This window comes from Sparus aurata, chromosome 6 (genome assembly GCF_900880675.1).
Source record: "Sparus aurata chromosome 6, fSpaAur1.1, whole genome shotgun sequence".
NCBI lineage: Eukaryota > Metazoa > Chordata > Actinopteri > Spariformes > Sparidae > Sparus > Sparus aurata.
Genome location: NC_044192.1, coordinates 26,304,001 through 26,328,384, shown reverse-complemented (window position 1 = coordinate 26,328,384; position 24,384 = coordinate 26,304,001). Strand labels below are relative to the sequence as shown.

At 41.1% G+C, this 24,384-nt stretch overlaps 1 protein-coding gene across 2 annotated transcripts in view; it reads right to left on the bottom strand.

Annotated features, from left to right (window-relative positions):
* loxl2a (lysyl oxidase-like 2a) overlaps positions 1-22,385 on the bottom strand; it is a 28,888-nt gene extending 6,503 nt beyond the window's left edge. Inside the window, exons 1-8 of one of the 2 annotated variants that reach the window (XM_030420505.1) lie at positions 22,257-22,385; positions 19,150-19,458; positions 16,235-16,410; positions 7,408-7,616; positions 5,102-5,318; positions 3,837-4,020; positions 1,953-2,104; positions 1,702-1,869 (exon numbers count right to left, since the gene is read on the bottom strand). In XM_030420505.1, coding sequence (XP_030276365.1) covers positions 1,702-1,869; positions 1,953-2,104; positions 3,837-4,020; positions 5,102-5,318; positions 7,408-7,616; positions 16,235-16,410; positions 19,150-19,432 — 1,389 coding nt within the window. In that variant the 5' untranslated portion in view covers positions 19,433-19,458; positions 22,257-22,385. The remainder of the gene's footprint in view (positions 1-1,701; positions 1,870-1,952; positions 2,105-3,836; positions 4,021-5,101; positions 5,319-7,407; positions 7,617-16,234; positions 16,411-19,149; positions 19,459-22,256) is intronic. The other variant, XM_030420507.1, reaches the window with a different exon arrangement.
* Positions 22,386-24,384: the final 1,999 nt, after the last annotated feature.

The following is a 24,384-nucleotide window of genomic DNA, read 5'->3' as shown; positions in this document are numbered from 1 at the left end:
GCAGGGGATTCTTGAAAGAGAAATTGAGCTGAGGGATATGGATGTGGGAGGACTTGCTGGTTGGTTGAGGTACACAGACATACAGTGGTATAGTTTAGGATCTGTGTTATTTGTTCCATCTGGCAGTGAGGTTTGCCTGCAGAAGTACTTAGCAGTCAGACAGGAAAGAGTCTCTGGAGGGGCTGTGCTACACTGAGATAACAAAGAGCAGACATTTATCATTCCTCAAACTGCCGTTAACATGAGAACTCTTATGTAATGGTGACTCCCGTTATATACATGTAATCACACTTTATTTCACACTGGTGATGTTGACCTGTACCTCACTAAAGGGTGAGTGCTCCAGCGGCAACCGCAAACACGTGAGGACATGTTTACGTGCTGCTCCATTAGAAGTGCATTGCACTTAATTGTCCCAAACAGACATTAGTGAGATAAACAGCCTCCTACAGATCCTGTCCAAGTTCCCGTCATAAAAACCCAGCTGTTATCAAGTCGCGTCCCAATGATTCACACATACTTTCCAGACCTATATCATCTTAAACCACAAGTACCACACTGGTTTCAGCCTTAAAATAGAAATGACAAAAAACACGAGGGGGGTCACTTAATTTACCAGCCTCTCACCTCATGATATAAAAGGGAGTGCTGGGTTCTCCTTTGAACAGCAAGAGGTATACGTAAGCTGGACAGTACCGTGACGCTGCCAAGTCACGCCAGAGGCTTTAGTGGTGGAAAGCTCCACCAAACTTCAAACAGCAAACGAAGGCTTTCCCCATCCCTCCTGCTGAGGACTTTATAACTCATCTGCAGCACAGGTTTACCATCTCTGACCCGCTCTCTGAACTTACTGTGTGTTTTTGATGTTTCTAGGATGGTGACATCCTTGTTTTGCCCTCTGGGACCAATAAAGCTCAAGCTTGGTAGAGTGAGAGTTAATGGCATACACTAACACGCACACATGTTGACTCATGGCGGTTTGGGGGACATTAGATACACTTAGACTGGCCTGAGGTGCAGACAGACCCCACTCTGCACTCTGGAAACAGAAAACATCCACTGTATGTGTGTATATATCTTTTTACATTTTAACATGACAGATATGTAAATGGGAATAACAACACATTGGAAATAGAAATTACTGTAATTAGTGACTGTCAATCTGTAGGACAATGTAATTTCCCAGTGTGTCCCAAAATGTACCAAAATGCCATGAACCATGGTGGGAACTGTATACTTTACAAAACTCACACTCATGGAATTGTTTGCACCAACTGCTCTGAACTAAGCTTGATCCTAACAGCTAAGTCGGTCTACATAGAACTACATCAGTTGTACCTACCAAACTAAAGTCTAGTTTCAGGGATCCTTTTTTAACATTCTCCGGTTTTCAATTTATAGCTTATGTTTTCTAAAATGCAACAATGTTATGAAGGATTAAAGAAAGAGAGGCAATTTCACAGAAACTGAGATGGATATAATAGCGCTGTGAAGACAGATTGCCACATGTGTAAACATATAACAGTAAAATATAAATTGTAAGTGTATTAAATCAGTTTGAATTAGAGCATCAATTATGAAATGTCCAGTTTAGAGTTCCAGTTTTGTGCCAGGGCCCAAACTAAACCCAAAACCATTTCCTGCGCAGTAAAGATAAGCACAACTTAAAAATGATTTGTTGGAAGTAGATTTGGACCTTACCTGGAAAGCGTGGCTGGCAAAGCCCAAGCCAAGCTGTCTGCACACCACCATGGCCTCCATGGTCCCCCAGCTGTCACTGCACACTGTGCCCCACACCAGAGAGCCATTCCTCTCTCCCAGAACCTCCACACGACCCTCATAGGGATTACGCCCACCACTTAACCGAACCTGAGGACAGAGACAGACAGATGTGTCCTCCAGCTCTATACAAATCTTTTAAGTTTTTGGGCACTATATGAAGAGATACTCACTCTTTTGTTAAAGCCCATAGCAGGAACGTGACACCTGACTGCTGCGTCTTCCTCATGGCTGCAGCCCAGGGCCTCACGGTTGAAATAACACTCGGTCAGTGACTTTTCAAACCCGGAGCACTGCACCTCATTCATGTGGACCGGCCCGATCCCTACGAGGAAACACGTCAGGCACATAAAATATGAGTAATTCTGTTGAATTTATGACTAATCCAACAGTGACTGGATGCACAGGTGCAGCATTCATACCATGTGCATTACGGTAAAATAATCTCAGAAGAGCGGTCATCTATTGCCATTACTGGAAAGAAGAAGCTGATCTTTGGATGAAACAGTGTTTTTGGGAAACACAAGCCTGTGCTGTTCACGATTCCTGAGTACAACAGCAGTAGTTTTGCCTGCTAGTGTGTTTTGTGAGAACAACAAGTCCATCATAAGACAGATGTAAGGTTTCCTGTTCCCTGGAATTATAGCGCAAAGGAAACAAGCAGTCAGCTAAGTCCAATGAAAATGAGACTCTTGAGGCCTGTAAAAAATACAAATTTTCTCTCCGCATCTTTTTTTTAAGTTTCGAAAAACGGTCATTTCAGTGTAGAGGAGTTTTCCACAATAACATGTGTGAGTACTCGCTCCGTGCTGGTTTTCTTCCCATGTGACTGTGCAGGAATGTCTCTAGTGATGCGATCCCTGAAAGTACAGCCAGAGACAGAGACGGAGATGGACTGGCAAACGAAGGAGGAAAACAGTTCACAACAGGAAGAACACAGTGCTGCTGTAATCAAACATCAATCACCAGGTCTGATAGATGCTTATCCCAGAATAAATATTATACTTACTTATGAGATGCATGTCACAAAAAATCAAATTGGGTCAAGCAAAACTTAACATTAGTTTGTATCTTTTATCAGCTGAAATATTTAGATTGTATAAGAACTATTCCTAGTTCCCCACAGAAATCTGGGAAACACTGTGCTATTTCAATTTTATTTGCATTCTAGTTAAGTCCACTTCAGTGACTTCTGAAAACAAACACAATAAGCTATTTGAAGTCTGCAGTCTGTGTGTGGCACCATTTTTGGATCCAGTGGTCTGCCATAAAGAAATCCCTGAAATAACCTTGTGCACTCTCCAACAAAGAATTCTCCCTCTGAAACCCATAAAGTCTGTTTTTGGAACATTTTGTGCGCTCTTGTGTTTTGCTGTGAGAAAAAGGCGGAGGAGAGAACAACCGATCCAGCGCACATATGATTTTAATAACAACCTGGTATATTGCATTTCGCAGAATCAGGTCTTGGGTCAAGGGATAAACATTAATGTGCTACTCTATACATTCCCCAGTGCCCTTCATATGCTGACTAAAGGTCTAGACTGATTGAAGAGGAACAAAAACAGGTGGTGATGTAGGGGCCAAAGAAAAAGTGGAGGTGGAGGTCTCTGGTTCAAGGCCACACCTTTCATTTTCACAGCTGGGAATGAGCTCTGCCTGAAGCTGTGCTTTTACTTTTGTTGAATTGATAAACGTTGTAAATGGGAAACGTGTGAAAGTGTGATCAACACTATCTCAAGAGGATCCCTGACTGATTGGAGGTAAAATGTTGGAATTTACAGTGACAGGTGCGTGATGAGGCACTGTTCCAGTGTTTGGAGTCAGGAGTCTGCAAAAGATTTTCATTTCCATGATTTCTTCTAACACTCGACTAAAGCATTTTTGAGACTCTCTTTAGAATCAGTATAACAGCTTTTTTTGCAATTTCTTTTTCCCTGAAAGGTAGGCACAGTTACATACACTTTTGATTTGCTTAAAATATTTTAACAAATCAGTGCATTGACTTAATTGAAGTGGGGGTGTTCAGGCAATGGAATGACCAATCTCTATAGCAGTACCTTGTCCCAGTCGGGCTCCAGTCAAGGCCTCTTTGGCGCTACCGAACCCCAGCTCACGACACACCACGGTGGCAGCTCGAATGTCCCAGTTGTCATCACACACCGTACCCCACTCTCCATTCTTCAACACCTCCACTCGGCCCTCGCCAATCATAGCTCCGCCTCTAAGACGCACCAAGGGTTGCTGCAGACACAGTACAAAGAAAACTAGAATAAGAGAAATGTCACGGGTGTTGGTTAGTCAACTTTTTTCATTTAGGCAAACTTGCAATATCCAGCTACATTTGAATAGCTTGACTCTTAACTCCTGGCTTTATTTGGTCCACACTGGGTTATAACGGTTCATTGTTTTGAGAATATTGGTGTTACATTTGTAATAAGTTAACAAATGAACAATAAACCCTAAGCAGGAATACTGATACTGATAATGTAATTGTATCGATGACAGATCCCTTCAAATGTTTCCAGATGCTTCCAGACTACAGGGCCACTTGATTATCAGGATATGTTGTAATCCAGTGCTGGACTGAATATACAGCATCAGGAAATGATAACAGGATAGTATATCACGATTCATGTGATTATTGAACTCTATACTTAAATTAAAAATATGTGTTAATTTTATAATGCCGAGGTTCCGCACCCACAAACATACATGTCTTGTGCTGGCAAACTCCTATCGAAATTATTTCAAACATTATCAGTTATGAATACAGAAATGAAACTTCAGTGTGACAACTAAATACGGAAAATCAACTTTATATTAGAGGTTTTAAAAGTGCAGCAGTACATACATCCTCTTAAATCTTTTTAACAGCTTTCATTGCCTTCAAACTAATTTCCCAATAATGCAACAACGCATATAGACAGCAAACTGATTTTGAATTCATTCAAAATCTGCATTTAAAAAAAAAAGATTAAGTTATTGAATTCAGATGTAATAGTCAATGAGTTACTTAAGACATGTCACAAACATCTGCAGTGAGTCAAACTAACATCACCCATATGGTGCCATAAAATGTCTATTGAGGCAGTTGATCTTTCTCAGTTTATAGTTCTTCTCCCACAAAGGAAGACCTCTAGATGGGATTACTCTAAACAGAAAACACAAACAACTGTTCGGACAAAATCCATTGCAGTTATTTACCTTAACCGTCCTCTGCACGAAATGTTGCCTGCATTCACACTGTGATTTATCAACTCTATCCGGTCTGTGCTGTGTATTGCAACCCCCTGAGCAGCCAAGCATGCACGATATGACGTACCTCCACCCTGTAGGCCTTGCTGAAGCCGGCGCTGACACTGGGAGCAAAGGCACGTCCAGGCACACAGCTGACCACTACAGGCATGCCCTTCTCACAGGTGTGGTTGCCCTTCAGCTCTATCTCACGGCCCAGCTTACAATCGGACAGGTCAGCCTCGTTGCCGGTGCAGTTGACAGAGAAACCCCAGTAGTTCTTCTTACGACGCTTGGCCAGCAATCTGGAAAGATACAATACAAGATACAATACAAACTATTGTAAATAATACTGTATTTTTTTTCTGTTCATTTGTATACTCAAAACTATATAAGAAAGCATATCGATTTAATGAGGACTGTCCACATTTTCCCAACTTTTCAGGTATGCATAGGTATCAGTTCATGCCCAAACCTGCAGTAGTTTCATAAAGGGAATCCATTACAGTCAATATTCAGTCAGTCTTATTTGTTATTCTTTCTTATGAATTGCCCCACTCGGTGTGTTCAACTGCTGGTGACAAGCTTGAAGTTTGAAAAAACATTTGTCAGTAATGTCTTTTCTGTCATGTAGAAGAGCCCATACAATGTTTAACCATTCTTTCTCACACTTCACTGAAATATTTAGGAGCGGCTTTATTGGAAATGGGATATTTTGTTATTTAGCGTGACGACTTCAACAATGCCCATCCTATGCCGTGAAGCACAATGGAAGGATTGTTGTTAGAATACCTTAACATTCTCGTGACCCCTGCATGTCAATGGAAGTCATCAACCAAGGGTCGTTGAGGAGCCCCACAACAGTAGACCTTGAAGCGGGTCCTGGCCTTGGAAGACGCAGACCATGTAATGAAACCAGTGTGAGCTACATTTACAGCCTTTCAGTTCTGACAACTTATCCAGGTGCTGTAAACAGAATGTGGCTCCAGGTTGGTTTGAACACAAGAACATTTTATTGCCCATGAAATTTGAAGAGAAGCCAAATTTGATTTTTAATTTTGTTGGGCCCTTACGGGCATGTTTGGTGAATAGAACAGTCCTTTGTTGCTCCACATAAAAGGACAGATTTAAAGCGATCTTTCACCTCCGTTAACCAATGAACCCCGTGAGACCATTGCAGCATCACGTGCTGTAAAACCTCACCAGCTATGTGATCTTAGGTGAGAAATCAGTGTTCTTTGCTAGTTTGATGCATCTAATCCTTCCTTCAGGTTAAAAGCATTCACATTTACGATTTGCATCTAATCAGATGAGATCATGTCTGCCAGAGCTATAAAAAATAGAGACATTTAGCTCCAGGTGCATCCCAGGACACATTATACAAAATCACCCCGGTTGACTCACAATATTTGTAAATAAATGTATTTGTCTTGTTTCTCTGGTCTTGATTTGACTGTGGTTGAACTGTGGTTCTTGGAGCCTTCAGAAGAATGAATAGATTTGGATAATTAGGTCCATTTGTATGTGTGTAAACAATACAGGAGACCAAACCAGCTGGGATGTTTCTCTTGGAAGGCAGGCAGATGAATTTATTCTAAAAAAGTTGAATTCTTCTATTTTATGCCCCAGGCCGAGCTGTTTAAGGGAGAAACATGTTGTTCTGTTGATCTAGAGATACGGTCATGTGAGGTACACATCTGTTTTGTTTGAACTTCAGTCCCGTCTTAACAGATGAAAATTATGACACAGAATGTAGGAAATAGCTCCTTTTTTTGTTAGGCTACATATTGACAGTGACATTTAAGGACGGCATGTCAACACTCTTGCTCAGAGGGAAACAATTAGAATGAGGCCAAAAGAGCCACCGTTTCTCAGTGCTTTTCCCAGCAAGGCCCATCCTTCATCCTCTGAAACTTCCTCTTGCAGTGTTTGGCTTCTTGTCAAGAATCTCCAGATTCAAGTCTGTTTAATCTCAGTGTGCAGAGGGATGAGGGGCTGAGTGATGACCAGTGTAAGCAAATGTGGTTATGTAACGTTTCCTAACATCAGTTTGATATGGTCAAACATTCCTAAATTGAGTATAACCAAAAATCAACAGTTAAAAAACGTATTAATTTACTTTCCAGGAAAAGCAATATTTTTAACTTACAAAGTGTTTGTTTTAAACAGGAATGTGTGGTGTACCTCAAAAGAAAACATTTTTTTTAACAGGGGTGTGAATTTGAAATGATTTATGTATGTATATAGCACTGTTTCATTCCCCTAACGTAAACTGTAATTAACTCATATAAAAGCTAAATGTTTACGTTAGACTCCAACTCATGTGAAGACTGTCATTATGTCCTTTTTTTAACTCTGCTGCTGGTCCCCAGCACCACCAACACCACTACTCACTTGTAGGGTCGCATGTTCACACGTTTCTCCCCGGGGAAGCCGTACATGCCACAGATGACCCTGCTGTTCTTCTCAGTCCAGTCCTCATTACAGATCTGTCTCCACTTGCCTCCGTCTTTCACCTCTAAAAAGCCGTCAGTGATGGGAATCCTTCTCCTGTGAGAGTACGTGGCTCTTATCCTCACGTCCTCCACCTGCACTGTCAAACTCTGGGAAACACAACAGAGGAAATGTTTTATCACTGGGTATTTTTCTGATAAAGTACAGAAAGACTGACCACTGAAACTGCAACCGTGCCTGACTGGAATTGTGTCTGCTTCAACCCCATATCGGGATCATCTCGATGGTGTCTTTTCTGAATGCTAAACATGTCAAACAGAGGAGCCTATAAAAGTCCATGGTGGAAATTTATGTTCATGAAATACTTTACAGCATTCCATTGCAATGCTGTTGCGTTTCAGAGGAGTCATCTGTAAAATTCCCTCTAAATCATGTTTCCATAGAACATTACATTCAACTTACTGACGTTTACCTTGAAACTTTCATCAACCATACTGACAGTCATTGCTTTACAAATCCTTTATATAACAAGTGAGGTTTACATAATCTCAAATTTTCTGAGGGTTGAAAACAAGAATGCTATTTAAAGGATAATGTTGTTTTTTTGTAGCCTGGATTTTACGCGTACTGTTGCACTTGATATATTGTAAATACAATACGGTCTGTGAGTCATAAAGGAAGTGCGTCGTTTGAGGGAATGAAAAGCATTTGTACTCTGTGGACTTTTAGGGATACAGTTTGCACATGCTTGGAAATACAAAAAATCAAGTTGAAAAATCCATTGATGAAATCTTTGTTTAAACTTGTTGAGTGCTGCAGAGAGGCCTTTAGGAGGTTGGATGAATGTCTGGAATTTTTCCTCCATCTTTGTTACATCTGCAGACTTTAGAGCTGTGATGTACGGGCCCACAGGGAGTTGGTGGACTCAATACATAAAACTTGGCAGCATGGATCCGTCAAAACCAGCCAACTGTGCTTTGGTTTACTCGGATAAAAGGGAATAAATGGTATTTAAACAAGTGTTACACAGTTCTTGAGAAGTTACTGGACATTCATGTATGAGATAAAATACATCAGTGTCATTATAACAGTGAGGCAAAGCAGCTGGAATGATCCAGTTGAGTAGAAATAGAGAATCACTAGTCTTTTACTCTTTGGCGAAGCGAAGGAAGAATCTGGGCCAAACATCTATTCAAAGGCTTCTCACCTCTTCAGTTTGGATTTCTTGGACGATCAGAAAACAGAAAGCACTGATATCTATGAAAATTTAATTATAGATCAGGATTTCAAAGACTGATGCTGCGTTGGACTGGGGAGTGAATACGGGTGGTCTTTAAAGGGCAGTAAAGCCAGTTGTTCAAACTGGGGTCACCAATCACACTTAGTATTATGTATCCTGAAGACCCCTAAATCAGGAAGGAATGGTAACCTTTGACCTCTGGGGATTTATGAGGAAACAGCTACCTAATAACTCTGCCATTGTTCATTTTTGGTCCAAGATATGCAGTTTGCTCCTGACTGGGTGTGAAGTTGCACCCTGGGTTCCAAAAGGAGCCAAATCTTTGAGCTGCTGTGTGGTATGCAGATGCTGAGCTTAGTAATTTCGTAACAGCCAGCTTCTTTAACTCTGCAAAAAAAACAACATCCAGGCATGTCTCCCAGAAATATTAAGCGTTCACCCACAGGGTGGTTTCCTGAGATGGCGTCAGCCTCGGGGAATGTTCAAGGCTTCAAGGTCTCTAAGCAGTAAAGACTGAAATGCAGGAGGAGCGACGACCGAGTCAGACTGTTTCTACAGTGACCCCAGTCCTCCCCTGACCGCAGCAGTTTGAGTGGGTAAAAACCACTCTTTCATGGAGAGATTCCTGCAGGCTACGGCATGACAGAGTGTTTTCCATCTGTGCCTGGCAGGATAGAAAGGTGAAGAAACGTGATCACGATCAGGGATCCGCTGTTCTCGGTTTAAAAGCTATCTCAGTGCTTTGGTTGACTTTGCTTCAACAAAAATAATTGTTAAATGATGAATTGTAATTATACAAACATGAAGCTAATTAAAAACAAGTAACAACTAAAAGAAGATAAATGTGAAACCACACTGATATATTGGCTAAACTGCAGTTAATCTGATACAGAACATGAAATCAAACAGAACATGTGTGTTATCAAAGGGAGGCAAGGTGAGAAGAGAGAAATACTAGACAGGGCAAGGGGTATGAGGTGAGTATGAAATGGGGCTCTGAGATGGTCTGACCTGTGTTGCATTTGGCACACACAGAGGAAACTGGCCATCTGAACGTGTGAGACTAAAGAGAAGAGGACAGATACCCACAGCTGGGATCAGTCCAGGCGTTTCCCTTCCAAAAACCAGACCACCAGACATAAACTCAGCATTATCCTGTTTGGCTAATGTCCAAATCTACACATTGGTCACTTTTCTAGCACTCCTTGTTGAGAAAGGCAGGAAAATTGCTGGAAAATTAAGCACAAAGAACTTGGACACATGATAGCATTTTCTTTTAAATTCTATGTTAAAAAATGTTGAGAAAAAAACAACATAATATCAATGATATATAATATCTAAACTTCAAAGTTAGGGGAAGTACAGATGATGGTAATATTGGTAAAATGGGCTGAACAGCTAGCGCGGCTCCGTCCAAAAATAGCTATATCTGCCTATAAACACTTTTAAAGGATAGTAATTATAAAAGTATATCTTATTCATTAAATACCCACAAAAACCAAAGAGTAAGAGTGGCGTTTTTCTGTCTTTAAGCTAAGCTGCTAATAATAACCTCATATTTCAAGCCCACGCATGAGAGCAATATCTTCTCATCACACACTCAGCAAGAATACAAAAAAGCATATTTCCCAGAAAGCCTACAGAAAACTATTCTTTGAAGTACAGGAAATGTGAATGTTTATCATCATGATCAGTTTGACTCCAAACTGTGACGGTTTTGGGAACAAGATCTGCCTCGATGTGCAAGAGAAGTATGTAATCCGTTTAGGCTTTAGGCCTTCCAATCTGCAGGTCACACTGAGGTGAACTCTCAACTGGACTTCTCTGTAAAGTTTCATCATCTTACAGTGACTCACTTACTGTAGAACTGTGATTCATTCCTTCTGCAGGTTTTTGTATAAAGAGACAATATTTAATCATTAAAATAACTAGATTAGACTAGTATAGTTGGCGGCACTGACAAAAGCATTACTGTCTGGTTTAAAAATAAAAAGACAGCAATAATACAACAAACATGAATCATCATCCATTTATCAAAACAAATGTTGCAATACTTTTCAAATAAACTGACATATTCTTGGTCCTGTTTGTAAGTGGTGAGTTTAAAAAAAAGATTCCCAAACATTCCTCATATAGCACAATTCCTTACTATTCTCTGAAGTGGGCTTTGGCCATTACTGAACTCTTTCCGACTGGAGAGCAGACTTGTTTTTTCTGACTGGGCCCCCCTCAGTAAGTAGATGTGTGAACATGAGACTTTGGTCTAGCCAGAGTCTGACTAATGCTTCCACTACTGTGCATTTCTTCCGCTTTATTCAGCCTTCCAGCCACGCCGCACGTTTATCTACACGTGCTCCAGAGACACCCACCTAGTCACGTACCTCCCGCCCCACCTTACAAAACATGGCAAGTATGAATGATAATCACACCACAGTTTAGATGAAAAGCATGAGAACAGCAAGGCTCTTTGAAATGACTTTCACATCTGCCCCACCCCACTTTCTGCCTCACTGGCCCCCAGTTTGCCTGACTGACTGACTTAACTGAGGAAGTGTGTGTGGGAGTGTGTGTGTGAGTAACTGTGTGCTCTGCACCTGGAATATCCATCAGTGTACTGCTGCCATCATGGCAAAGAGGGAAAGAATCATTACTATAGGTAGACTAGAAGTATGCATACACACGCACACACTCCCCATCTCAGACTGGATACATTTAGTTTAATAAAATGAAAATGGCCAATATCTCATCACTGAAATGTTGAGACCTGGTTAATGGGCTATAATACACATTACTCATTAAATGTGTACCAAAATAATATCGATGTTGAAATTGTTATTGTTTTTCTTGCTACCATGTTTGTCAAGGATGGTTGGCTTATATCAGCATAAAGACTGGACGCAGGGGCAAATAGCCTTGCTCCATTCATAGGTAACATAACATTTTTCCATCACTCACGGCCAGAAGGCAAAGCTTTCTGGTTTATCAGTTAGTCTACGTTCCAAACTTCACCTTTGGTCATGTCTTTGGGCAGTGACCACAAAAATGAGATCGCTGATACAAGCGCTCGGACATCCTGAGGGAGCTCAGACGCTGCTAGGGCCCCTGCTACCTCACACTGAAAGGCAAAAGCTGAGTTGGTTCAAGCATCTGCTTAGTATGCCTCCTCGGCACCTCCCTTTGAAGGTTTTCTGGGCACGACCAAATGTAATGAGACCCCAGGGCAGACCCAGAACCTCCTGGAGGGATTACATATCTCATCTGGCTGAGTATGCTTCGGGGTCTCCCAGAAGGAGCTGGAAGGAGTGTAGCCGGGGAGAAGGAAGTCTGGAATAAATAAATGCTAAGCTTGCTGCCACTGTGACCCGATCCCGGATAAGCGGAAGAAAATGGACAGATGGATGTACAGGTGGCTACATGCTAGAACATTTCTTGTGCAAACAGTAACTTATTAATCATCTCATCTAACTCTCAGCAAGAAAGCAAATACTTTCACTCAAAAAAGTCTAATTATTCTTTTCAATTTAAACGGTTTGCAATGTAGAGCACATAGTACTGAAACATCAGTGTACACCAAACTGTGCACTGGGCCTTTATTGTATGCCTCTCTAATAAAAACTCCATTATGTAAACCTTTCCCTGTGAGATATGAGTGAGTCTTGATGTGTACATGCACAACCTGCATGCAATGAGTTAGCAAAGCAGATTGTGTGAATGGTAATCATAAAGTGATGGTATGAATAATAAAAGCCTTGACTCTGCAGCCCAAGAGGAGAGCTAAGGCTGTAGTGGGATCCAGCTGTTGAACATGTGGTGGATTTGTCTGCTACTCTATCCACAGGAGAGAGACTGGCTTCAGCCTCCTGACATGCATCAACCCTTTCTCCTCTCGATCACTCTCCTCCTCACAAGCCCCTTGCATACATCATGTTGGAAGCAAATCCAACTTTGTCTCGGGTTTCCTTTTGTTGTATGGCAGCGAATGCGAGGAAGTGAAACTCTTGTAAGCAGACACCGTCATGCCTGATGGAGTGCAACCTTTGGCCTGTTTAGATGTGCAAAGATTTGGAGGCTTTTAACTGCGGCATTCTGTTATTACAACTGGCTTCTGACGTCTTTGTTTTGATTCTTGATTTGTTTGGCTGGAGTGAACACACAAAGTGGTGTGGTGGGCAACTGCAGCTGCTCATTTCTTTCTCATTCCTAAGAGGAAAACATATACACATGGACATTTCAGGCATCTTCTGATGAAGGAGATGCATTAAGCAATGATCCCGTGGACACGTGCAGCGTGCAGTTCACACGTGAACATGGCAGATTTGGTAGAAAATTCCCCCACTAATGAAAAACAAAGGTTTCTGCCATCTTAGTGGTTGGTTCTGACGAATGTTATCCACCCCCTACTGACTGAAAGACCTCGTGTGTAGTAATCTTTTCCCTCTGTCACAAACAAACATATGCTAACAACAATAAAGCAACTTGTCTGGTAAGATAGACAAATAAAACATTTGGGTACTGTTGCAATGGTGCGGGATATTAGATGCTGCATGTTAAAATAATAGATATGATTCATGACAATGATTCAGTTGCCCAGGAATGTATGCTCTCTTGTTGTGTTAGGAGGGCTACATAACTAGCTGACAAGGTGAGAGACCTGGCTTTTGTCTTCAGAGAACAGCTCAGTGGCAGACAACATTACTCTCGACTGGTATTCCCTAGTACAAGCATCAGTTCTCAGGTTTGAATTCTGATGGTGCTTGGACTATCTAAGAAACACACTCTGACATTACTTTTCAGAAAGCTGATATCAACTTGGTATACTTAGCAAAAATGCAGATGCCCTAACATTAGTTCTGCTTATTCTACAGGATAGAACGTCTTCGATTACAACTCGTGTCAGTGGAAGCTGCTGTTTTCATTAATGACAGACTGATGTTTTCAGTAGACTGTTATTTGTGGTCAAAGCTGAACTTGCCAAAGAGAGAGAACGAGCTGTTCTGGTCTTATCTTCACATGTCCCCACATATTCTAAAGTAGTCTCATGATGTATCCCTCACAAAAACAAAATAATTGCAGTTTGAAGCAACTTTACCCCTTTACCCTGAAACAGTACTGTGAATCTACTTAATGCTTAAAGCATAACATTTTAAAGTACAGAGAATGCACTGGTACTTTTCATATTTCAGGCATATAAAGATATGTCATCCTGAAAGTTAGATAGCATTCACATTGAAGCAAAAATACAGACTGCTTCACCTTTTCACACTATCCTCTTCCCACTCGGCCAGACTGTTAACTTTCCAGATCGAGCACAGAATGTCAATTCATGCTGTGAATAAGCAAATTGAAGGAACAGTGCTGCCCATTACTGACGTCAGCCCAAGCATGGTCAAAGAGGTGTAGCTACACCTTTTCCCATTCCTCTCCCCTGCGACTTGAAAGGCTACAGCCAGACCGGGGAAATATTTACAGGGTGGAGGACTGACCTGTAGTAACAGAGAGCCTAAACACACAAGGTGAATAGGGAACAAGAGAGTGCTGCTTACATACACGTCCAGTAAATATAAGGACGGTTTAAATAGGGTTCAGTATTCTGCGATTAAAGATCTCTCCTGGCGTCTATTCCTCCATTGACATGACTCAACTAGGCATGAGAAAGACACACAGAGGTTTCACAAACCCTCCTCAGGCACGTTGTCTTAACTGACTCCAGCAAAAACACAGTCACTGTTTTGGCTGATGCTGAGAATCTAAACACAGCCAAATCTCAAACCCGACAAACAAAACGCTCTGGTATGAATGCAGTCATAAAATGTCGAAGCACTGACTGTCTTTAAACTGCCAAAGAATCGTTGCTAAGTAGGGAAACCCCTCCATGGATGTGTCTAAATAACTTGTTCTCTGACAAGCACATCTCCCTCCCTTTTTCTCCCATCTGCACGTTCACAAACCCACACCGACTTTCCATCCGGAGCACACAGCTTTCTCTGCAGCCAGACAGGATGGTCTTTCACATCTATGAGTCATCTCCAAAATCTCCCCAGCTGCAGAGTGGGGGTCTGGTGTGGGCAGGGAGAGACTAATAGGAGCCCGGGAAAGTCATTAATGCAAGTGGTGGAGTGGACAGCTCGACATTAAATGCTGACTAGTGCATAATTTTCGAGGCTTTTCATGGCAGATGTTACCCTACCTACCTACACAGAACTGCTGCCTCATTTTTTCCAGACATCTGATTTATTACCCAATAATAGGTCATTATTTTGATTACTGGTTGTATTCATTTAATAATACAGAGTATAAAATACACAAGTTAGTGGTAACAGCTGGTTTGAAAGTCTTATCACTGAGATTTATTGTTCGACAACATAAACTTCCAGGTGTAACTGTTGTATATATCTAGATATCCAGGTTACCCGACAACAAGGTTAGCTTGCTAATATATCAACCGAGAGTGAAGAGTAAAGCAGGTAATGATCGATAAATCTGACCTGAAATTGGATTCAAATGTTGTTTAATAATGACAAGAAAGTTGTAATTTACATTTCACACAAACAACACAATATATCTCTTATTCCAAATCATTCGGCCAACACATTAGACTAAATGACCAGATAACGTTGGTCAGGTTAGCTTATTTCTGCACTCTTGCTTGTCCTACAAAGTCGAAAATATTTATTGTATGCGTAATGTAAAAATAAAACATGTGATACCTACATTTATAAAATATTTGTTGTAAAGTTGAGTATATCATTTGACCTCATGAAACTGTAAGTTTTAGCAGTTTGTGATGCTACAATAATTAGTTTTTGGCATGGTTGATTTCTTTTAATCAGTAGGAAAGGGCAATAGATGTTTCTTAGCAGCCCATTTACATGCTACTTGAGTCGTTACTAGCTTAACTTTTAATGCTACAACCTTATTGGGTTAACCAGTGCTTTAAAACTAATTAGTACATACTGTACTGAGAGCTTAGAAGAGGACTAGATCTGAAAACTAAATGAAAGCAGATGTTTCTCGAGGGCCAGGTTTGGAGGTGGACTGTGAAAGTTATTCAATAAATCAAAAAGACAATCAGATGATAGATATCTCATCTGAAAACAATCTGGGTACATTTTTTAGGACATGTTTCATAAAATTACAATCCTGAACTCCAAAATATAAAGACTGAACATTATTGCTCACCTTAATGTCTACAGACAGACATTCAGTCCACTGATCTGTCTGGATCAGTCTGGACAGATTTGAAGAAAATATTAACTTGGAGCTATGAGGCGCAATGCACAATGATAAGGTGTTTCTTTCATCCCAGGCCTAACCTTTGTTCTTTTTTTATTTATTGCACTGAACATCTGTTCAGGTTACATGTGTATACTTGAACCATGCGAAGCACCACAGTGTGGATGCTACTTGACTGTTATTAATTATGTGATAAAGAGATCCCGCCCTGGTGTTTATATGAGTTACAGACATGGATCTGTTTACTGCAAGTGTACTGTACATTTGTGAGTGTGCTGATGTGTGGGAACCTACCTCGTCGTTGTTGGCCTGGTTCCGGATGAATTGGAACCCTGGAATGCGCTTCTGGGTGCACGCCACTCCGACATCTTCTGAATGTTTGCAGTCAGACACACCGAAGCCATTGGACTCACACTGAGCAAGGCTCTTCTCTCCACCAGTGCAGTGCAAGTTGTCGAGCCAGATACGGCCTGAAATGTAGAGAGGCAAAGAGAGTTTGTGTTTGGTTTGTGTAGATTTGAGCTGATATAGATAAAGAACATAATGGCTTTACTTGAAAATATAGAGCCTTGACAGGAAATTGCCTTTGTTCTTTTTCTGTATGACTTGAGTTGTATTTTTTTGTTGTACAATGTTGAATGGAAACTGACATTAATCGATAAACTGGTTAGCAGATCAATGGATTAATCTTTCAAAGAAAAATGCCAAGTGTGACTTAGCTTCAGTTTCTTAATTTTTGGTTTGACTTGATCATTTGTCACAGTAATACTTTTCGGTTTTGGACTCACAACGTGAGGAGCAATTGTGACATGTTTAAAACATTTTATAGGCCAAATGATAAATCATTCAATTGAGAAAAAGAACATCGAGTGATAAATCAATATGAAAATAATTTGTTACATCCCTCATACATTATGTATGTAGACTGTAACCTTTATGGTCAGTGTGATCTGCTTTCTTGAACTTTTTATTATGTTTGATTCAATTTAAAGTTATATAATGCTGTGGTATAAGAAGTGTATCGTTAGTATTACATACTTTATATTATAAATATTTGTATTATATATTCCAATACGGGGGTTTACCCTTGCTCTCACAAATCAAACCCTCTATACTTGCAGGGCTCTTCACACTGAGTCGCACGTGATCATAAGCTTCAATCCCCAGTGACTTTCCCGAATAAGAGATTAACTCACGAGAAAATATAAATGGAAGTGTGGTTATGAGATCATAGCTTGACAGTTTAAGATATTTTCTTCAGCATTTCCACTGAAGTCTAGTCGCAGAGACAGCAGACCAACTCACGTGGAGATGTGTTTGCTCTCTGACATAACCTGACGCATTCTTTCAGCCAAAACCTGCCAAACGAAAGAGTGTCACGGCTGAGGCGGATCATCTGCTGTCCAGCTGGCTCTTCTGAATCAGCAGTGAGGGAAAGCACATCGCTGTGGCCATGGAAACCAACAACGGACTGCTCATCACTCTGACAGTCTCAACATGTTTGCTGAGGAACATCCTGATCATACCAAGAAAATGACAGCATGTTATACGGTCACGTAGCTGCCTCCTGGCAGAGAGGTGTTTGCGTCTGGAAAAAATTTCACAATAAGAGCCATGTACTCTGGAGCTGAAATACAGCAGAGTTTCCAAGTGAGAGCCAGCTTGGTCTCGGTTCACCTTTGTCTAAACAAATATTCAGCACTGCCAGTTGTGATAAATCTGAATTGCTGTGTTAAAACTTTGCAGGCCTTATGGGAATGTAATTTCACAAGCCAGTGAAGAGAGCAGGGGGCACAGTGCGCAGGGAGCCATGAATTCTCTGATTGAGCTTTCATTGGCACTTCAAGCCAAACACACAGCCTTACACTCAAAATCATAACACACTGGACAGAGCACCGTGTTCTTAAGATGATCTAAATAACTTGTGCAGTCCATCCTTTTAGATGCAAAGCAGCCTTCACACTTTTTGCTTCACATATTTTTGTTCACACATGGCAGACTTGATTTTAACGTCCCTGCAGGAAAAACATGATTCTCCAAGATGGATGTCCTTGTGCTTGTTATGTAGTTATGTCTTCAATTAGAGACATTTGGTTGTTTCTTTCACTGGTGCACAAGTCATCACGATGGGAAATGGAAAATGTTTTTGATTATTTTTATAGACATGTGTCTCCACCATCAACAAGAAAAGGCAGATAGTTTCCATTCACTCACATGCCCACAGTTTGCCTAGGCCTCAAATACTCTCCTTTCAAAATAATTCTCCTACAAACCAAACAACTATTCTCCAGGAAAATATCATTAGGTTAAAGACGTTGTGTAAGTCTGTCATGATAAATGGCTGAATGTTTTCTCTGCTTACATTTGAAGTTAAAATTAAACTTCCTGCCCCTCCTTTACAAAACTCATAGTTGCGCAAGTGTCTTTTAGTAAACTTTTAGAGACATACCCTAACCCAATCCCACAGGCCTCCATCTTTATATACATAAGTCATTGCTTATGTGCAGTGTAAACAGTTGTCTGTGTGCACAGCCGCAAACTTCAAACTGCTTGTTAATTGCTCCTCATAAAATATTATGCACGTGCAACAATATATGCATGGGGTGTATTACTCCATGAATGTGATTCTTGAAATTGCTATAATGACTGTGGTGCTTTGGGAAGCCAGGAACTAACGTAATTGCTTCACCTTTGAAGTGGCTGGCTGGATGCGGCCAACCCAGTGGGAAAACATGTGCCCTTAACAAGGAAGACTGAGTTAATTAACAGCTACCGACTGACATTTACCACCAGCAGCCAGAGTCACTGAGTTGGGAATCGCATCAGTGTTTTTACAGCAATGGAGGAATTCGTACGTGACAAAGTGAGAGGAGATGAGATTACGTCTGTGTGTGTCTGGTTTGCACGCTCAGTGTTTCCAGTCCCCCCTCCCCTAATGCTCAGGTCTGATTGGTGTGTCTCAGTGCTCCTCTAATGGGGAAACCAGTGCCTGAGGGTATTAACAGTCAGACAGGGGGAAACATGTACCTCACTCAAGGATTTCCATGCAACATGTGAAACTGCATGAAGACATATACTGCCTTTGAATGTGTGGGGTTGGCTGGGAGACAGTTTGATAATATATCCTTCACCTCAGTTTTAAGACTTGACTGACATGATTTTTGGAGGGTTTTCATGAGATAATACTCCTAATAGACTAGATTTCTTACCTTCTCCTTTTCCGTACTTTGCTGAAGGCGACCAAGACTCTGCATCCATGAAGCCGAGCTCTCTGCACACCACTTGGGCGGCGTAGATGGAGAAGTCATCATCGCACACAGTCCCCCACTCTCCATTGTAGAAAACTTCCACCCGCCCCTCGTAGTGTTTCCTCTTCTCCCCAGCTAGACGTAGCTGGATTACAGGGGCGTTAGAGTCTGACTGGGCATTGGACAGCGCCCAAATGGACAGCAAGGTGGACACGAGACACTGGACTGCAACTGGGCGCAGCATGATGCAAGGGGGGAAAAGGCAGTGGTCTAGAAGGAGATAATAAGGCAAAAGACTGTAAACACTGGTAACAGAAGGTGTTTTAAGCTGTGTACCACTGCACTGGATGCAACTGTCCTACAATGATAGTAACATAATATTTGGTGCAAATTGAGTTGTAACCTCTATCTGACTTTCTGATGTATTTTTTATTATACCACAAATATTTTACATTAGACATGAGTCTGTAAAAAGTACTTTTTAAATTTGTAGTTGCAATGAAATGGACTTTGGCTGAGTAGTACCTGCATTCTCGCTTGGTTATGTGAAAGACCCGTCACTGCACTGAAAACAAGCTATGAGATAGCTGCATTAAGCATAGCTAAAACAAAAACACATGTATTGATTTTCCAATAAAATTGTTTTCTGTATTCAAAATATCCATTTTGATGCACTGACATCTTAATTATTTGGTCTGTTATTTGACATTCAGCAATGAATAAAGGCAGCAACCACGTCAATTCACATCACATTTTTTGACTCTAGTGAATTTTATTCCATTTGGCATAGTTAAGCTACACATAATATTATCAAAATATGAATTACTGTATCAAATTGTTTTTGATAAACTGCGCTGCATGTTTCAAAAGTACTCTGATAGACGGAAACTCAGCCAAGTTAAACTGAATTTACAAAAACACTTAGGAAAAAGTAATAATGTAATTAAGCTAACTTACTTAAAATGAATGACAATCACACTCTATTGGTAGATAGAGCATCCTGTTAGACTGTCCAAAGGCAGAGTGCTGCATCTGCATTCTTTTAGGTACTGTGTGGGTTATATGGCTGTTCTGTTCTATTATTCTAATTTATTTGGGTACAATAATCAGCATAAAAAGAAATAAACTGAAAGCATTACAAACTTTTAAATTTTTTTTAGCAGTTTGTGGTCCAGCCTGAAAACTTAAAAAACATTAAATTTACTGCTCCTATAGTTACTGCTCTCTGTCTTTGTAGTGCCGTATGCTTTATGATGAACATTTCTAAATTAAATGGACTTTTAAAGTTACATTCCAAAGAGTTGAACTGAGGGCTCAATGTCGCCGAGGCAGACAGTAATTTGTGGTCTGTGTGGAAGTTTTGTGCATAATTTGAGCCAGTTTCCATATAAAGTCTTGTGCAGTAATAGTTTGGTTTGGCCATCATTGTGCTCCCAGAGACCCCTCACTGGCCCCGATGCAAACACAAGTATAAGCTTGTGAATCACAAGCTGAATTCACCACAGTTTTACAATATATTGAGAAAACGCTGAAAATTTGACTGCCAACAAGAGAGAGGGAGAATTTGGGTGAGAGTGAAGGTTATGTTGCTGAGACAAGGATTCCTCTCTCTGTCTCTGTGACAGCTTAATGGGGAGCAAATGTGGGCTCCTGCAGGGAGGGTGCTGCTGCCCCTCTCATTTATCTGCTGATCTGTGCTTGGAGCCTGCGGCAATGAGCTTCACAGGGAAAGTTGACTCCACCTCAATATTTCATTGCAAACCATGAAAGTGTCAACGGGGTGACCAAAAGCCCCTAAGGAGGAATGTTCCTGGAGTGAATGGAAGAGGAGGAGGACAGTGAAAGTCAGGAGACCTCCACGTCTATAGGGTAGAGGGGAGGGGGGGCGGTTGTTTTCTGAGTTGATGTCATAGTAACAGCCAAACAAACTGCGGAGCTTGAGAAAACACCGTCACACAGTACACAGCCGATAAATTGGCAGACGTCGGCTGGTGACCCCCTGAGTAACACATCTGGTTTATCTTCCCATGAAAGGAACAAGTTCAGCAGGAGAATGGAGCTGCGTTGATTTAAGCTCTTAACATTCAGTGTGTCTCTTCTAACAGCAGTTAGAATCAACCATACATGAGTTTTAAATTAGTCCATTAGAGTTCAGAGAGCACTTTGAGGGATCAAACATCATTCAAGTCAGCATGTGCCAACTCCACACACCCACTTATGACAAATGGACACTTCTCTTGAATATGTTATGTATATTCTCTATAAAAACCTGTAGAGACACACCCAGTTTTGACAGAACAATGTTCACAGTCAACAGTTTAACCCAGCTCAGAAACTTGACTTTTATTCACAGCTGTTCGTGCAACATAGCCGTCTTGCATGAGAACAATAACGCCAAACAATAAGTGAAAGCTGCTTCTCAGAGGAAAGTAGCCAAGTGTTGTCAAGTCAACTGGAAAATCCAGAAATCCACATGTTGAATTTATTGCTCTGCTCCTCAAAGCCAGAGCTCTTGTGTAGTCTATTGTTCATTTCAGAAAAGCACAAATCAACCATCAAGGGTCTGTTAAGCCCTGGCCAGCACAGATCACACAATGGGTGACATAAGAAAGACGCCATGATGTCAGAGGACATCTTCCGGAAACGTGTCCAGTGTCATCACCACCAGGTTAATGGTGAGAAAAAATATTGAAGTGATGGTTATTACTGTTCAGAGTTGGGTTTATTATTTAGGCATTACAGCAATGAAACACACTGTCGTAACTAAAGCCCATGCTGTCATTAAGCTAACTTTTGGAGGCTGCGAAACTTTAAACTCAGAACAAATTGTGGAACAGATTAAAACAAAAACAAATAGTTTTAAAAAGTTTGACATTATTGATAAACATGCAAACTGAGACTCGAATATTGTGTTTAAAGTCGTTCAGAGAGGACACAAAAAGAAACTCTTTACAGAAAACTTTACAGATAAGTTTGATATGTCAGTGTTTCACACATCAATGCACGTGCGGACCAACTCCCCATCGACTGGCTCGTGAGATAACAGAGAGATGAAAGGAAACACTTACTGACTCTGACAGGCGAAGAACAAGCAGCAGACTCTCCCTCAGACCCTGACGTTGTGGTTTTCCGACCTGTTGGAGAGGATGGGATGAGAAGCAGCGGCTCTTTGTCCCTTTAGTACTCCGCTGCCCGCTCGCCCTGCTCCCCTCACAGCTGGCCGCGCGCTCGAGGCCCACTCCTCACCACACGGAGCAGCCAATCAGAGGCCGCCTCAGCATCCTGACCCCGCCCTCTCCGGTCCAGCCACCAGGGTTACAAAATCACACTACAGGAGCTGGAAAAGATCCTGGAGCTGGATTTCCATTAACCAACATCTGATAGCTTTATAGCCTCGAGCATGAGACTGACACTCTCTTTCAATGTGTAACCAAGACGTTTAAAGAGTACCCTTGTGTGGAGTGCAGTTTATTTATTAAAGAACTGTTATGTACAAGAGGCCAATGTGCTATTGGCCCTGTCCAGGAGGAGGAACACTTTCTTTACTCTAGGTTGATGAAGCAGTCTTTGAAACTCAAAACTGCCCCCGCATTCCCAGAACTTCCCCACAGCTCAACTGTTGATGATTCAGATGTGAAATATGAGGTTTAATAGCATCTGTGGTAAGATGTTGTGGGCGCTGCAGGGTGCTAAATCCATGTGTAATGTTCCATTTTATAATATTTTTGACAATCACTTTGAAGCAAGTGACTCTTTTAATGCGTAAATGGTGTAGCACTGCTGATTTCACTGTGAATCAACACTTTTAGCCACAGTTAGATCATTGTTTGTGTCTCTCCTGTCCATAGACTGTGTGAATGCCAGCTGTAGACAACAACTTTCAGCAAGTGCAGTCAAGCCTGCTGGCGTTCTTCCGCTCATACCATAGCTGACAGGTTCAGATGAGGTAAGGGAGTGACTGAAAAATCAGTTCAAAGACAGAACGATATTTGTGGACCAAAATCTGTGATAAAATGATGGTGAATGTTCTCACAAAGGAGAACCAATTTCACTCTCGTAGTCACATCTTGACCTGCCTTGCTATTCAGGGAAAGCCCCAGATGTAACTAAGTGTGAAATATAAATCAAAAATAAGGAAGAAACCTTTCCAGATTATAAGTGATCCTTCCCTCCCTTAGCTTTAACCCCCAAGGACATTTTGTAGACATGTAAGAGCTGCCAAAAATCTGTACAGAAAGTCGCTCTTGGCAGAAGGAATTGAAATATTGACTGCAAAGCCTTTGTTGTCTTCCTTAACAAACTAAATCTTGCCTCTTGCTCCTGTCTGCATATTTTGATGCTTATTTGTTGATGCTGTGTTGTTCCCCCTTCGGACTGATGAGTCAGATTAAACTATAGGTTGCAACATTAAAACATTTCATCTGAATCTTTTTTTTTAATTCCTGATGCATATGTACTGATAAGAGCCTTGTATGTCAGCAAATATCTAAGTTGCCGATGTGTCCTTAAGCCAGACAGTGAACTGTCATCAGGTCTGCCATGTCGACGCGTAGACTCAACCATCGCCATATTTCTATACACAAGGCTATTCTTGTTCTGCTTCTTTCCTAATTACAAGAGTAAAACGTTCAAAATAGTACAGGAAGTTACAGCCTCCGCTCCTGCAATTTATTTCTACTAACTGCCCCTAAAGTCTGCTCACAACTTGGCAAAAGAAGCTCAGCTCGGGGTCAGTCGCAATATTGTCTGCATCGTCAGGAAATTGGTCTCACTCAATGCATTTAAAGTGATTCTAAATGACTTGGAAGAAAGGACATCTGGCTTTAGATTATTATGATTGTTGATGAATGTTTAATGACTTTCAGTGACTTTCAATTTGTTATTGGTCTTCACTTAAATTGTTAAATGTTTGTTTTATGTCTGCAACTGTGCCTTTCTTAGCCAGGACTCTCTTTAACCCCTTAATAAACACCGTTCCAGCATAGGAACACCCTTGTGTTTGGACGGAAACCAAAATCTGTGTTCCAACCTCTGTAACTCTGTGTCAGTATGTCACAGAATCACACTTACACTTCTTGAAAAAGCTTGAGGGTGTTACCTTTCCAATGGTACACATGAGTCTCACATCCCTGAGTCTCAAACTATGTGGGAGCTGTCGTGCTTTTAATTTCGGTATGTCATTTTGGAAAAATAACC